General features: G+C 36.8%; 1 protein-coding gene across 18 annotated transcripts in view; it reads left to right on the forward strand.

The window, feature by feature from the left end:
- Positions 1-15389, forward strand: part of ROBO2 (roundabout guidance receptor 2) — a 1625768-nt gene that overhangs the window by 1593370 nt on the left and 17009 nt on the right. For all 18 annotated transcript variants that reach the window (XM_032407350.1, XM_032407349.1, XM_032407345.1 and 15 more), the window contains 2 exons: positions 475-735; positions 4982-5187. In XM_032407350.1, the coding sequence (XP_032263241.1) occupies positions 475-735; positions 4982-5187 (467 nt within the window). The remainder of the gene's footprint in view (positions 1-474; positions 736-4981; positions 5188-15389) is intronic.

The following is a 15389-nucleotide window of genomic DNA, read 5'->3' on the forward strand; positions in this document are numbered from 1 at the left end:
CTTGGCATAGATCTTGAGTAAGAGTAAGTAAAATTCTCAGACACTTCTTTGATGATCAATATTGGCATATTCTGTTTGGTATACAAGTATGAACAGCAGAAGAAAGCAGTTAAATCTACGAGCACTAAATTAATTCATTAATTGTCTTTAATTAGCAATTTGGTTTTTCCACGTGAGTAACTTTGTTGGGAAGTTATTGCCTTTTGTAACTGTGAGTTAACAATTAGCTAATAAGATTTTCCAAGAATAAATTGAGATATTGAGATAGCAGATGTCATTATGATTAGAAATTAAGATAACAGCCAGGTGATTTACTGTGGTAGCACCAACAAATTGAAATCAGGAGGAAATCAACTAAGAGGACACTGTGGGTGCTGTCGTTCCCATTGTGGTTGTTATGTATTGCCAGCATCGTTGTGTGCATGTGTACGTGTCTATGTGTCAATATGCTTTTTTTTTCTCATTAAACTTCAGGTATGACAGTGATAGCTGGTGCCCGCCATTACCGGTCCAAACATACTTACACCAGGGTATGGAAGATGAACTGGAAGAAGATGATGATCGTGTCCCAACACCTCCTGTCCGAGGCGTGGCTTCTTCTCCTGCTATTTCCTTTGGACAGCAGTCTACTGCAACTCTTACACCATCCCCACGGGAAGAGATGCAGCCCATGCTGCAAGCTCACCTGGACGAGTTGACAAGAGCCTATCAGTTTGATATAGCCAAGCAAACATGGTAAATATTCTCGTTAGGTCAGGGGACCCAGGCCTTCAGCACAGGGATAGAAAAAAATGTTCTTTTATAATACAGTCACAGGAAGTTCTCATAGAACTATACAGCTGGGATTAGAAGTACTTTTGTGCAACTCATTATTCATCTGGATAAAGAAATTGGCTAAGGAAATGTTAAATAATTTGATCAAAGTCACATAACTGGTTAAAGAGTAAACCGGAGCAAGAATTCAGATCTGCTGAATTTCAGGCTAAACTGCTTTTGGCTACACCAGAATCTTTTCTAATTTACAGGTTAGCTTCAATTAGCTTATCCTTGAACTCACTTCCAATGCCATAGTAAAAGACTCCTTTTAGATTCTTCAAAGTGCCTGTGATTAATTCTGTATGTGGTCGTGAATATGTAAATGTAAGCTTCTGCAAATCACGTATGGTCAGTGTCAGTTATTAAAAGATCCTTGGGCTGAATTAAATGAGACAGAAAAAAAACCAGCAATATTAGTAGATGCATTAAAAAGTAAAACCTAGAATAAATTACAAATCCCAAATTCCTTTTTTTTTTAATCAACCCACACCCTTTCCTAAGGTAGAGATGGCAATCTACTTAGGTATCCTGTGCAAGCATGGAAAGAATACAAGTGGGATGAGCTCTCACAATTTTGTACAAGTTTTCTAATGTGCTCTCTTTTCTCCCAAATAATGACATGTAAGTCTGACTCTTGAAATCTCAATGGCATACCTCTGATTATCTTCTATTGATTTCCATGATATGATTGAAGTTAAATTTTTATAAAATAGAATTTGCTTTTCTTTTTGATAGTTTTAGATACTAGGATACTTGATAATGAGATGAATCTCATTCTCAGTGTTAATGAACTCTTTCTTTTAAAAATACAGCAAAATATACAAAGAAATACTAAAACCAGGCCAATCATATAAAGCTTATTACGAACATAGGATCTTTTCTTAGAACCAGAGGTTTCTGAATATATTTTTTCTCAATCATCTGATGTTTTCTCAAAGGCCAAAGGCAATCTACTGTTAAAACAGTATTCTTTTGTATCAGGCTGCTTCATAAACTACCACTATTTAAGTTGAAGCCCACTGCTTTAAGAGCCAAAGGATTTCCTTCAGGTTAACTAATGCAACCAGGTGCTTTAGTCATTTAAGGCACAGATTCTAGCTCAGGTGTTCTCAAATTTGCCTGCATTTTGGAATCACCAGGATAACTTTGATATAGAGTGATATCTAAGCACCACCCCTGATATTCCAGATCGCTACTTACCAGCTGTATGACAGTGAGCAACTTAGCTTAACCTTTCTGTGTTTCCACCCCCATTTGTAAAATGATGATGCTCATACCAATTAGCTCCTATACAATGTGAGAGCACAGTCTCCAAGACCACCCTCGGTTCCAAGAATTCACTAGAAGGAGCCGTAGAACTCACTGAATATCAGGACACTGAAAGTTATGGTTTATTATATTGAAAAGATACAGATTAAAATCTGCCAAGAGAAAAGATGAAAAGGACAGAGTCCAGGAAAGTTCCAAAGCTACAACTTCCAGTTGTCTTCTCCCAGTGGATTTGTGGAAAGCATTACTTTCCCAGCAACAACGTATGACAATATGCATGGAGTATTGCCAACCAGGGAAGCTCATATGAACCTTGAGTTTCATGGTTTTTCTTCAGCTTTGTCATATAGACATGATTGGCTATCTGCATGACTGACCTCAGTCTCTAGACCCTCCAGAAGGCTAGCGGATACCATGTGACTGAAAGCCCCTACCATAAATCACATTGTTAGACTTTCTGGAGAAGCCTAATGTCTCCAGGTGAACAAAGACACTTCTATCAGATAAGACATTCTAAAACTTAGAGAGAAATTACCTCCCTGGAGCACAAGGCAAAAGCCTAAGTTCTCTTCGGGCAAGGTCAAATTCTTTATTACTCATCACAGTTTTTGTGAGAATTAAGTGAGTTCTGTCTGGCTCGGTTGATAGAGCATGCAACTCTTGATCTCAGGGTTGTAAGTTCCAGCCCCACGCTGGGTGTAGAGATTATTTAAAAATAAAATCTTAAAAAAAAAAAGAGTTAAATGAGCTTGCTCTTATACAGGACCTAGTGCAGTATGTAGCTGTATTATAGCTGTTATTATTCAGAAGGGCTCGGGTTTTCACCTGAATTGTTCATCGCTGTCTTTCCACTCTTAGAAGAGCACTACCCTTCGTGAGTGTTGCATAGAAATTTGCTAAATGGGTGAACAAACGAGTTCTCCACCTGCTCCAGGTACCCATGGGGCAAACCCTGTTTCTTTTGCTGAGCATGTTTCTGTTCAGTCCAACAATCCTCCAGGGTGTCATTAGCGACGCCCTTTGTAAAAGTTATGAGCCTGTCTGTGCTCGCACAGGATCTCAACCTTCAGGAACGGAATGCCCTCCTCATCTGAGCTGCACATCAACATCACAGGAGGAGCATTTTAAAAATGCTAATTTCCAGGCTCCGCCTCCAGGGAGTCTGTTCATATTGACCCATGCGGTGCATAGCACAGTGCTCATCACTACAAGAGATTTATAGATGTTTTGCACCCTCTTCCTATTTCAGTTTATCTCCTACTCCTGCTGAACTCAAGGATTACATTTTATGCCTTAATGCATATTTGTTCCATTCAAGAGGAGTCGGCAATGATGTAGGACTGGAATGTTGGTTTCTTTAGTCTTTTCCAAGACAAAAGTGCACACCATTAAAGGAGAATGAATCATGTATATAAATATCGCCTTATATTCTCTTGCTCATGACTGGACTCAGTCCATCCTCGATTCATAAACAGAATTTGAGGCAACATTTACAAGATGTCATCATCAACACTCAAGATTTTCTGTACTGGTAGTTTAGAAACTTCCTGATTTTTGCATGAGTGAGGTATGATGACTGTCAGATAAAGACTTGGGGCCTCAGATTCCTGATCTGTTAAATTAAAAATGTGGCTCCCAGAACTAACATCTTAGGGTTTTTGTTGTTTTGTTTTGTTTTTTAACATTGAAAGATTTAGAATGTTTTTAACATTGGAGTTGGTTGCCAGTTCAAGAATGCAGTTGGGAGAGGAATGTTAAACAAATTCTGGAAGAATGAAATATTTTCTCCAAAAATGCAAGTGTTAAAAATCATCTTGTATCTTTAATTCAAAAACTTAGGGTAAAAATGCATAACATTTGACTTACATGTGCCTTAAGTAGCCTATATCTTTTAAATACTTAGTATTGAGACTTTAAAAAAAAATTTATTAAGATATGTGGTATATTCACTCCTTAATGACAGTAACAAATAACAATGACTTTCATATATATCATGGCATTTATAATTTAGAAGAAACTCTTAAGTAGTCACAAAATGAATCAACTGAACCCCGGTGTCCAGCTATCCATTTTGCTAGCCATGCCATTTGAAACAAGTCACTTAAGTTGGAACTTTAATAGATTCTAAGACAAAGGTGATAATACAAGTTCTGTCTACTTCACAAGGTCGAGATTAAAGTTACACATGCATTGCAATGGGTGTGTTTAGCACACCTCATGTTCCAAACACAGAGAGTGCTAAGATGAATCTTTTCTACATTTGAGCTGTTTTAGACTTTGGGGGGTAAAACAGAGGCACAAATAAGTAGCTAGAACATAAAGGAGCCATTTCTACTTTAAACTGGGTTAAAGTTGAAACAACCACTCAGCCTGATTCATGGGGGATGTATTGGAAGAAAACCTTGTAGGGCAGTCAGTGTGCTCCTGGCTGGGAGAAGGGTTACTGGTATTAACACTTCCTGTGACATTTTTTCTTCATAAGGGCCAGCAGGTCACATGGACCACACAGGCTGAGTAGAATTTTGACATTAAACTGTGAACAAAATTATTATATTCTTTTGGGACCAAAAAAATTGCTTTAAGCAGTTATTTGTGGCAAATATTCATATTCTCCTTTGGATGATTTATTTACACAAAAATGCTGGGTCTGTATTTTTTCTCCGTATATTATCCCATAAATACCAATGGAAGAGTGTAATAGTCTATACTGTTGTTGTTGTTTTGACTAGCCATGTATACACAGCCCATTGTCTCTGCTGAAATGTAAGAAAGCACTGTAACCTCCAAAATTAGTTAATAGAAAGCAAGAAGATAAAATGAGTCATCATCACATGCTGTTTAATTCTAATTTTGTAGGATGTTAATGAATTCCCTTTTTCCCCCATTTGAATTCTAGGCACATTCAAAGCAATAATCAACCTCCACAGCCCCCGGTTCCACCATTAGGTTACATGTCCGGAGCCTTGATTTCCGATTTGGAAACAGATGTTCCAGATGATGATGCTGATGATGAGGAGGAAGCTTTAGAAATCCCCCGGCCCCTGAGAGCACTAGAGCAGACACCCGGATCCAGTATGGACAATCTAGACAGCTCTGTGACAGGTAACGGAACTGATTTAATAGGAATAGCTGACCTATTTATAACATTAAAATGCATCAAAAATCAAATACTTTCTTATGTAAGATTTATTCCACTCTAGCTATTTCTATAACATTTTAAATATGTTAATATTAAACACAAAATTCAGAAAGGATTTGGAAATACTTTTGCTTTGCTGCAAAAATGATAAGAAAATTCATGAATTTTAAAAAGCTTTAAAGACATGAAAGAAAACTCAATTATATCCAGCTTTCATGAAAAGTTCACTCTACTGGGGAACCAAGTCTATTACATAAAAAACCTTGACTTTTAGAAATGATATATTTTGTATATCAGGAGCAACATACAAAGTGAATGCAATCTTAAAACGTTTCTCGATATTTTCACTCTGTAAAATCATTCACCGATGAAAATAAGCAAGTCTTCAGAGTAAGCCTCTCTAAGGTTGCACAAGGTATTATTTATGGAGTGGAAAAAATGTATGGCAAGATAAGCCAGACATTTACACATTTCATATCATTGGATTCAATAATTTCTCCTCTCCCAAGAAATATAGTTATTTTTGCTGTTTACTCCTCCAGCGTCCTCTGCTTTGCTCACCATGTGTAAGGTTGCAGTTGCTACTCTCCTAGGATGATCCCAGGACTGCAACCTATTGCCAAGGATTTAAGTTTATCCCATTTTGTTGAAAAAACTTGAATCCTAATGTGTACACAGTGAATATGGAGAAACATAAAAATTTCATCTTTCTATTCCAGTAGGTATCCCTTCTTCGACACACATACACAAATGTCTCCTATAGGACTATAAAGACATAATTACCACAGATGTAGACCTCGCCTTTGCCTGGCATTGGGTCTTCTCAGAAAATCACCCATTTCTGTATTTATCTTGATGATATCGTCTTCATCCTTGGAGGCAATTACAGTCCCATTTAATTCATTTGTACTCCAGCGCTCCCAGCTTACACAGATTTTGCACTACGCATTAGAGTTCAGCCAACACTGATGGAAACTTCTTTATGGCAGTGATGGAGAAGGATAAGGACCTATATGTTTCCTCTGTATGCCTTCCTGAATAACACAATGTGTGATGCATGAGTCCATTTTTGTTTTGTTTTGTTTTGTGTCTTACCTGGGGGTAGACATGTCTGCTTGCCAGGCTAATTAAGATTTAAGAGCTGCAGATATACTGCTGTGATGTGAAATCCAGACCCAACCGAAGGTGGCAGAGCAAAAGTTTAAATCTTTGAATGCAGAGAGCTAACTTATTAGTACACTATTATGTTAAGCCCCTTTGCCTGAATTTGAAGCATAATCTCCTTCAGGGGAAAATTCTGCATATTTTTGCATATCTCAGTAATGATACTGAACTCTTTTCCATTAGGAATGCAGTAAGAATCGCAATAATCACATAAAAAAGGGCAGCTATAGCTTATGTAGTTCTTTTATTAAATATTATAATGTCAGAGATGATAAATATATCTATAAATCAGGAGACTGCCATTTCGTACTTTTCCATGCTCACCTGTTAGAAACATGTTAGAGTATTTAATATGAATGTGGTTAAAACCAATCTGCCTTTCTCCTTGTAGTGAGTATACTCTTCATTCCAAATGAAGCTTTTATTGCTAAGAAAACAATCTGTTTTCCTCCTTGAATTCACTGCTTAATTACTGCCGTGTATAAAAACCTCAGGGTGTTTAGGTATGTATTACGTGATGAATTTACCCTATGAATAATACATCTTCTCAGTGAAGGAAGTTGTACTCTACGAAAAGTAGCCAAAGAGGAAACTCTTTACTTTCCTCTTCTATTTTTTTTTTGGCTCTGCGATAACTTTGTGGGGAAGGTATGATCAAAGATTTAATTTGTCTTCTGGTATATAAGTATAATGTAAGTAAATATGAATTAAAATAAGAGTAAATATGTTTTCTCAAAAAAGTGTGTGTGTGTAGGAAGTGTGAGTGACTGTATAGATGTGTGTGTGAGAGAGTATAGATAGGGTTTGTGGTTATATCTGCATGTGAGTGGATGCAGGGATGTGTGTGTGTGTGTGTGTAGGTGTGTGTGTGTGTGAGTGTAAATAGGATTGTAAGTGTATTACAGTGTGTGTGCACGTGCAGGCATGTACACGTACATGGAGATGGCCCTGAGGTGAATATATGTACAAACCTAATGTTACGGAAATCAACATACTGATGTATATTATTCTAACGTGTTTATGTTTTCTTCAGACACTTAAAGCTAGTTTAATGGTGCTAAATGAGGTGGGCAATAAAACAGACACTGTTTCCATTGGCTTTTTATGTTTTTAAGATGGTAAGTGCCCACAGAGAGGATTCTAATCTTACTGTAAATTACTTGGGGTTCTAAATTCATGTGTGGTATGAGGAAATCAGGCATTACTTTCACCTAAATCACCTGGTAGAGATTTTCATTTTCATGAAACTAATAACCATTTTTATTAAATGGAACAAACAGTTCTATTCCAATCCCTGAAACTCTAAAGCCAACTAGAATGATAGCGCAATGATAACACAGAGATGGATTAATAAGCCTGTGTATACAATTATTCAGGACTTTACTTGGATATATTACATTCTGACCCTTAACCGCATTAAGTAGTATCAGCAGCTAATAAGGTGCAGAACCCATCTTTATAAAGAAATAATTATATTAATTCCCAATATTTCCATAACAACGAAGTAATTTGTGGTAGACATCTTCAATTTTGAAATAATGGCTCATGAATGGAAAAGCAAGCAGAGAGGGAAGTATCTGTAGTTCCATATCCCATAATCTCATGTCTTAGCCTGGTTGGGCAGCTATAACAAAAGGCAGTAGACTGGGTGGCTTAAACAACAAGCATTTATTTCTCAGTTCTGGAGGCTGGGAAATCCAAGATCAAGGTGCCTGAGATCTGGTTCCTGGTGAGTTCCTCTTTCTAGCTAGCAGGCAGCAGTCTTTGTGCTGTGTTCTCACATGGCAGAGAGAGACAGCAAGCTCTCTGGTCTCTCTCTCTCTCTCTTTTTTAAGATTTTATTTATTTATTTGACAGAGACAGAGTGAGAAAGTCAGAGAGCACAAGCAGGGGGATCAGCAGAGGGAAAGGGAGACGCACGCTGCCCAATGAGCAGAGAGCCCCACGTGGGGCTCGATTCCAGAACCCTGGGATCATGACCTGAGCCACGGGCAGATGCTTAAATGACTGAGCCACCCATGGGCCCCTAGTCTCTTTTTATAAGGTCACTGATCCCATCGTGATGAACCCACATTCATGGCCTCATCTAAACCTAATTATCTCCCAAACGCCCCATCTCCTATACATTAGGGATTAGGACTTCAATACATGGATTTTAGGGAGAAATCAACATTTGGTTTCCAAAACTCAGTAATATGGAAAATGTATTTGCAAACCTGCTATATTATATTTATCCCCACAACAAACATTTATCAGATGTCTATTCCTTCCAATCTGTTGACTAGGATTTTAGATATAATAATAATAATGATAGTGATAATAATAATGTTATCAACAACAACAACAACAACAAGAATACTAGCTTGCACATATATAGATAGCCCTTAGTAGGTACAAGACACTCTCCTAAGCAGTGGCCTGTTTTTCTGTAGTGGCTCTGTGAGCTAAGAATGTTTCTTACATTTTTAAAGGATTCTAAGAAAACATGAAACAAACAAAAACAAAAAAGAGACAGCAAAGTCTCAAATATAGGGTATCTGGCACTTTAAAGAAAAGTTTGCAGATCCTTGTCCTAAAGTTTTAACATATATTAATTCACTTAACTGTCACAACCCTATTTTTTTTAAAGATTTTATTTATTTATTCGACAGAGAGAGAGAGAGAGCGAGAGAGGAAACACAAGCAGGGGGAGTGGGAGAGGGCGAAGCAGGCTTCCCGCTGAGCAGGGAGCCCGATGCGGGGCTGGATCCCAGGACCCTGAGATCATGACCTGAGCCGAAGTCCTAACGCTTAATGACTGAGCCACACAGGCATCCCTGTCACAACCCTATTTTTATTCTCATTTTATAGATAAGGAAATTGGGCCATAGAGGGGTTCAAAGTATTTTTAAGGTTACCCACCTGATAAGTGGCAGAAGAATTTTCAAAATTTGTTCTAACTCTTAAGGTAAATTACCATGATCCCTTCTCTGGATATGCCCAACTTTTTTTTTTTTTAATCTCTGAATTTAACGTATTTAAGAAGAAAATGATTTCCTGGTCTATTACTTAACATATGGATCTCTGTCTCTGTCTCTATCTCTCTGTCTCTCTTCCTTTCTGTGTGTATGCATGTGTGTGTGTGTTTGTACATATATGAATAAATAAATAAATATATATGTATATATATATACATACAAACACAAAATATAATTTTATCTCTGGAAACATTAGTCCTTACCCCCTATACATTTAATCAAGATTTAAAATATCTTAATTTTTAGATGTAACTTTTATTATTTATTTTCTTATATTTAGTTCTATATTCAGTTATAGTGACTCATGCTAACAAAAATCAACTGTATCAGCACTTTTTATAGGAAATCTCCTTTATAATTTAATTTATACTATAATTTTAACCTATTTGGTTATAATAAAGTATAAAACTATCTTGATTATAGCACATCACACTGTGTTTGGGGCTAGAAAGTAAACATCCAGAGTTGTTGCAGTCTTCAGGAATATGCTTGCCATATTTCCTCCTTAATGCCAAATCCACCATTTTGGGGTAACAGGACAGGGAAAGGAGTTAATACTTCTTTCTATATCTTCCATGATGGGGGTCCAGGGTAAGAGTTTCCTGAATTTAATGACTCCACCACAGGAAAAAAGAAACAGAAGGCAATGTGAGAGAGGACAGAAGGAAAATGTCCTGTACCTGGCGCCAAGATTCTAACTGCTCCACTGATCACAGAAAGTACAACGGAGAGTGAGTGCCATGAAGTTAAACGAATAAAAGTTTCCTTAACTGCTGGACCCCACATAAATACTACGGCTGAAAGGAAATCGTGGCTTTATATTTTCTGTATTTTATGTCCTTGGAGGTTTTTACTGGAACTCCCCAACCAGATCGCTTTGCAAACAGTAAAACCTGGCAGCCTCACCACCTTCCTCGACCACACAGCTTTTAGAGAATTGGCCACTTGAGAAAGTGTGACCTGATGCCTTACTTTTGTTGCACTCAAGGAAAATATTTTAGAATTAGGGGAATTTCAGAGATAAGGCTACAAATAATTAAATCACTTTCTTAGACTACTTCAACAGCTGTGATGTATTTAAAAAGAAATTAAACATATACTTCAGAATTTAACAGATAAAAGGGGAATATCATATATTCAAATTTTATCTGAGTGGGACAAGTTAACAGGTGCCATATGTCCCGAGGAAGAAATTTTGTAATGACTTATTTTGCTTTCCATATATATTACACATTCTTTTCCTCTGAGGAATGTAGGTGGAATTGTTGCATATTCAATATGTTTGAGTGAAAGAAGGATTTCTAAAGATTAGACATGTTTTTCTACATTTAAGCAGAGGTCAATATCTGGATTGATTTGTCCAAAGACATTTATAGCTGAAGATTTTATTTAACAGATATTTAGACTGATTGCACTTAATAGGAAGAGTTCCTGGATTAAATATTGGCTGAAAAAATGGGGGACAGCCAGTTTTTGTATCTCATAAAAATGGTAATGCAACAATTAGCAAGGTCATATTATAAAGCACAGACTTTACTCTAGCTTAATGGATCTAAGGATAAGCATTTATCAGCAAGGAAGGATTTAGCATAAAGCGACATGTAAATGAATTGATGACTGATCATAAATTAATTTTAGTGCTGAAGATGTAATAGAGACACAGCAAGATGCCACTTTATCATAGTATTTTACTGCTCAGTAACATTTGAGCAACAACTTAATGTGCTATATGCAGTTCTTCTTTAACAGCTTGAATAAATTTGAGATTTTTTGGCCTTTCAGCAACTTTAAACCTGAGAAATTTCCAAAGATTGAAAATGTAAACACAAATAAATTTGGCTATGTGACATAAATTCATTTTTCATTAAATGTTTAAATACGTATTGATGATGTTTGGGGCTATAACATGTCAAATTGGTATGGATTGCTTATAATTTGTAAAGAATCTCTACCTGAACTCATTCACTTGGTGAATGAGTGTTCATTTTAATGTTTATGTTTGTATTTACATTTATGAAAGAAAACCAGTTATCCCCAAACTTGCTTACTTTTTAATTCATGAATCAATGTGTTTCTTTCCTTCCTATCATTGTCTTCTTTTTTTGTGATGGTTTATCCAAATGTTCAGATCATTCTTGATGCTTAAATCTAAAAAAAGAGCAAGAACGGTAACCACAGAGAGGTGAAATCAGTGATTGCCAAATAAATGTAATAATTATACAACATGGAAGAAATTTAATATACGTCATATATTTTTTTCTTCATGGTGTATTGCAAATTTTGTTTTAAAATATTCCCCACAAATATACCCATTCCATAGATCATACTTAAATAGAGACAAGGGGCTATCAAAGATAAAGAGTGAGGGACAAAGAGGAAAGAAAATTTATTGCCTTCTTTTTGTTTGTTTCCTTCTTGCCCTCCATTTTGAAGGTGATCTCAACTGTACTAACCTGAGGTCGCTTGCCCCTCTTTAGCTTGGGTTATGAGGCTTTCTGTTGCTCACCAAGGCCAAACCTGTATGGCATGTGTCTCTTCAACTTTGAAGTCATCTATCTAGTTTCTTAGCTCTTACATAGAGTAGCAAAGAAAACAGAACTGGTGTTCTTTCTTTATTGACCAAAACCTACTTGAAGTCCTGTCTTCCATGCTACTCTCTCTTCCCATGGAAAGGACAAAGAAAGCACCAAAGAAAATTTCATGAATAACTGAGATTTCTGAGGGCATGGCAAGGAGCATTAACAATCAAGATAAACTCAGAGCAAAGGCACCAAAGTAGCTGACGTGTTCAGGGACTGGCAAACTTGTAGGCTGAAATCTGCATATGAAGGACTCACTACCGCAGGAGATGAATAGGGTGTTTTTGAAAAAGTCAAGCTAATTCTGCTAAGAGATGTCACTGAGTGCCATTTCTTTAGTGACACTGCTGTGGTGTAGGACTTTTCCTACTTTTTCAGGTTCAGAGACTATTTGTCAAAATGATAAATCCTGAAGCTCAAACCACACAGCAAGCCAACTTGAACAGGAAAAAAAAATGAAAGAAAGAAAATCCAGTTATTTCTCGGCTGGTTATAGTGGAGAAAGTAGAATTAAAACAAACAAAAATGGGCTAAGTACATTAAAATAGGTGGTTGAGTGTGGATGGACAATGCAGGAAAAAAAAGCAAATCGCCACTTCATATAACATTATTATCTTACTTTAAATAAGATATTGATAAATGTCAATATTCAAGCATATCAAAGCATAGCTAAGATATGTATATTAATTAATTTTTTAGTTTTCCCTTTCGGGTAATAACTCACTTCTTTTCCTATTGTCCAAGTTATCAACAAGAGTTGACTGACATTATATTCCTTACTTAATACATTTTCTACAAGTTCTTATGAGTATATTTTTTTCTGTAAATAAAATAAGTTCATTGCTAGGAAATGGCACATGGGATAGAATTACATGTAGGATTTATGGCAAATAATGAGAACATTGAAGACATTTAATTCCATATGCTCGATGTTTGTTGAATTTCTCCTGGGCAAAGCCCCCATAGAAGAAATATGAAAATGAGTAAGAGTCCCTAATTTCCAGAGTTCCACTATCTAGAAGAAGAGCCATTTATATGCAAGGAACTGTAGTTTGTAGAGGCCAGATATGCATACTATTTGAAAAACACAGGAAGTAGAGAAATTGATTCCTCCTAAGACAGGGTTAAAGGTGAGGTGGAACCAAGGTGATAAAAGGGATATTGATTGGGACTTTCAAGTTTGGCGGTGGTGAGTAGAGTTAGTGACAATCCAGAGGTGTGTCGAAGGAACCAGAAGTAATGCTACGTATGTAGGTCAGGCAGTGGGAATACACAGGCTGTTAAGAGGGTGGAGGGCTGGAAAGGTAGGCGGGGCCAGATCCTGAAGGATCTCAAAGTCTTAACTTGGGATCTAGATGTGGCATTAGCAAACTGGGTAAGGTTTTGAATGGAGGAACAAAATTACATGATAAATGAGAAAAATAATTCAGATGACAATGAGGAAGATAGAAGGGACCAGAAGGAAATCAGGAGGCGCCTAAGAATGAACTTGGAGACGGAGAAAAAAGAGATGCTTGTTTGGAGAGGGAGTTTCAGAGAGCTGACACGGATTTAGTTGCAGATGCTCTGCAGACTTTTAGAAATACAGAAAACGGTGCATAGAAGAGACCAGGACGGAGCTTTCACGAATTTCAAAAATATCCTCAGTTCTAGGGTTTCATACTCTCCGGTGATCACTGACTGAATCACTTTGATTTTTTTCTTATCTGCTGTAACATTATATTGCAAAGCCCATTGCATCATTTCTCCTTTCGTTTTGGGCTGTTGGTGCTTGACTTGTGATTATTAACTCAGAAATGGTTCTATCAGAGGAGGCTCAGTTGCTGCTGTTATCTTCCTTGCAGTGGCCTGTGTCAGGGGAATTTGTTTGGAAAGTAAAAAGTATATCTCTGTGCTTTTGGCAAATAGAATCAAAACTCTATCTTTCTCTGCTACACTTAACACCCTTTTAACTTCTCAGGTTCTTCTAACCCCTCTGGTTTCTGTTTTCTCTCTCTTGAAAGTGCATGAACCCGTGTGATTGTATCCTGGCACCTGGACTAAAAATACAAATACTGCATCACAGCAAGACTCCTAACTATACTGTTGTCTCTTAAACACTGGAGAAAAGGCCGGGGGGGGGGGGGGGGGGGAGAATCTACGGCACTTGATTTTAATCTCTTTTTTTGTGAATGTGTAATTGGTTAATGTAGAAAGCATAAATGAACTTCTTATAAATATTTTTTTGGCTCTCTTTTTTAAAAAGTTAGGCTAAGCGACACTTGGCACTTTATTGTGCCATAAATTAATGGTACACAACTTAATAAATATTGTAATATTAATTGTATTAAGTAATAGATTAAGGTTTCCATGTGCCTTGGTCTAAGAAAAAAATCTAAACTTGTAAATGACTTGCTGAAAAATTAAGAATACAAGTTATTTCTCAATATAGTCATATTTTGCAGTTCTTGACACATGAAAGTGCAGTTCTTTTCCTCTATTGCCATATTGCGTTTTGCAGAAAAATCCGTATTAATGCCAGTTATATCCTTCATAATGGTTAATTTTCTAAAACAAAGACTCATAGTAAAGAGAAACCTGGAGTTCTTAAAACAATTAAAAAGCAAAGAAAGCATCCTGAGCTTTGAAATTAATAGAAATTTTTAAAGATACATTTTTTCTTTTGTTCTAAGTCTATATGCTCTGACACTATTTATACCTTTTTTGTTTATAGTGTTTGTTGTTATAGTTCCTGATTATTTCAATTTGTATTTTAAAATCTTGAAATGATTCTAGCACTTCCACAGTATACCAGTGTATGTCGAATGGAAATCATCGTTTGAGTCTGCATTAAATTCAAAATATATGTTCACCCTCTTCCTTCATCGGAGTCCTTGATAAGTCTACTTTAAATACACTACGATTTATTTCAATAGAAGTGTTCTTCTCTGAATCGTAGGGCTTAAAATATACATAGCAATTCTCTTTCAGAAAATGATTACGTGATAATTTAAACAATGTCAGACTGGAACCATACGAAACATGTTTTGTTTATGTGTCGCAAACAGGTACAGGTTTTAAAGGAGATTCATTCTTCTGCACTAGGAATGTTTCAACCATGGAGGATGCTTGCATGTGGCTGCAGAAGTCAGGATGAAACCAGATTTGCCTCAAGGAGGAGTGAGGAGTTGAGGCAGCCTACTTATTCCTTAGTAGAGTGTGTGCAAGGAGATGGGCTGTCCAATATATACCACTCACTAGACAACTACATTTGTTTTTAGGTTCAATGGTAAATGGATGGGGCTCTGCATCTGATGAGGATCGTAACTTTTCTAGTCATAGATCTAGCGTAGGTAGCTCCTCCGATGGCTCCATTTTGGCCAGCGGCAGCTTTGCGCACGCACTGGTGGCAGCAGCAGATAAAGC

This window comes from Phoca vitulina, unplaced genomic scaffold (assembly GCF_004348235.1).
Source record: "Phoca vitulina isolate PV1807 unplaced genomic scaffold, GSC_HSeal_1.0 scaffold8, whole genome shotgun sequence".
NCBI classification, from domain to species: domain Eukaryota; kingdom Metazoa; phylum Chordata; class Mammalia; order Carnivora; family Phocidae; genus Phoca; species Phoca vitulina.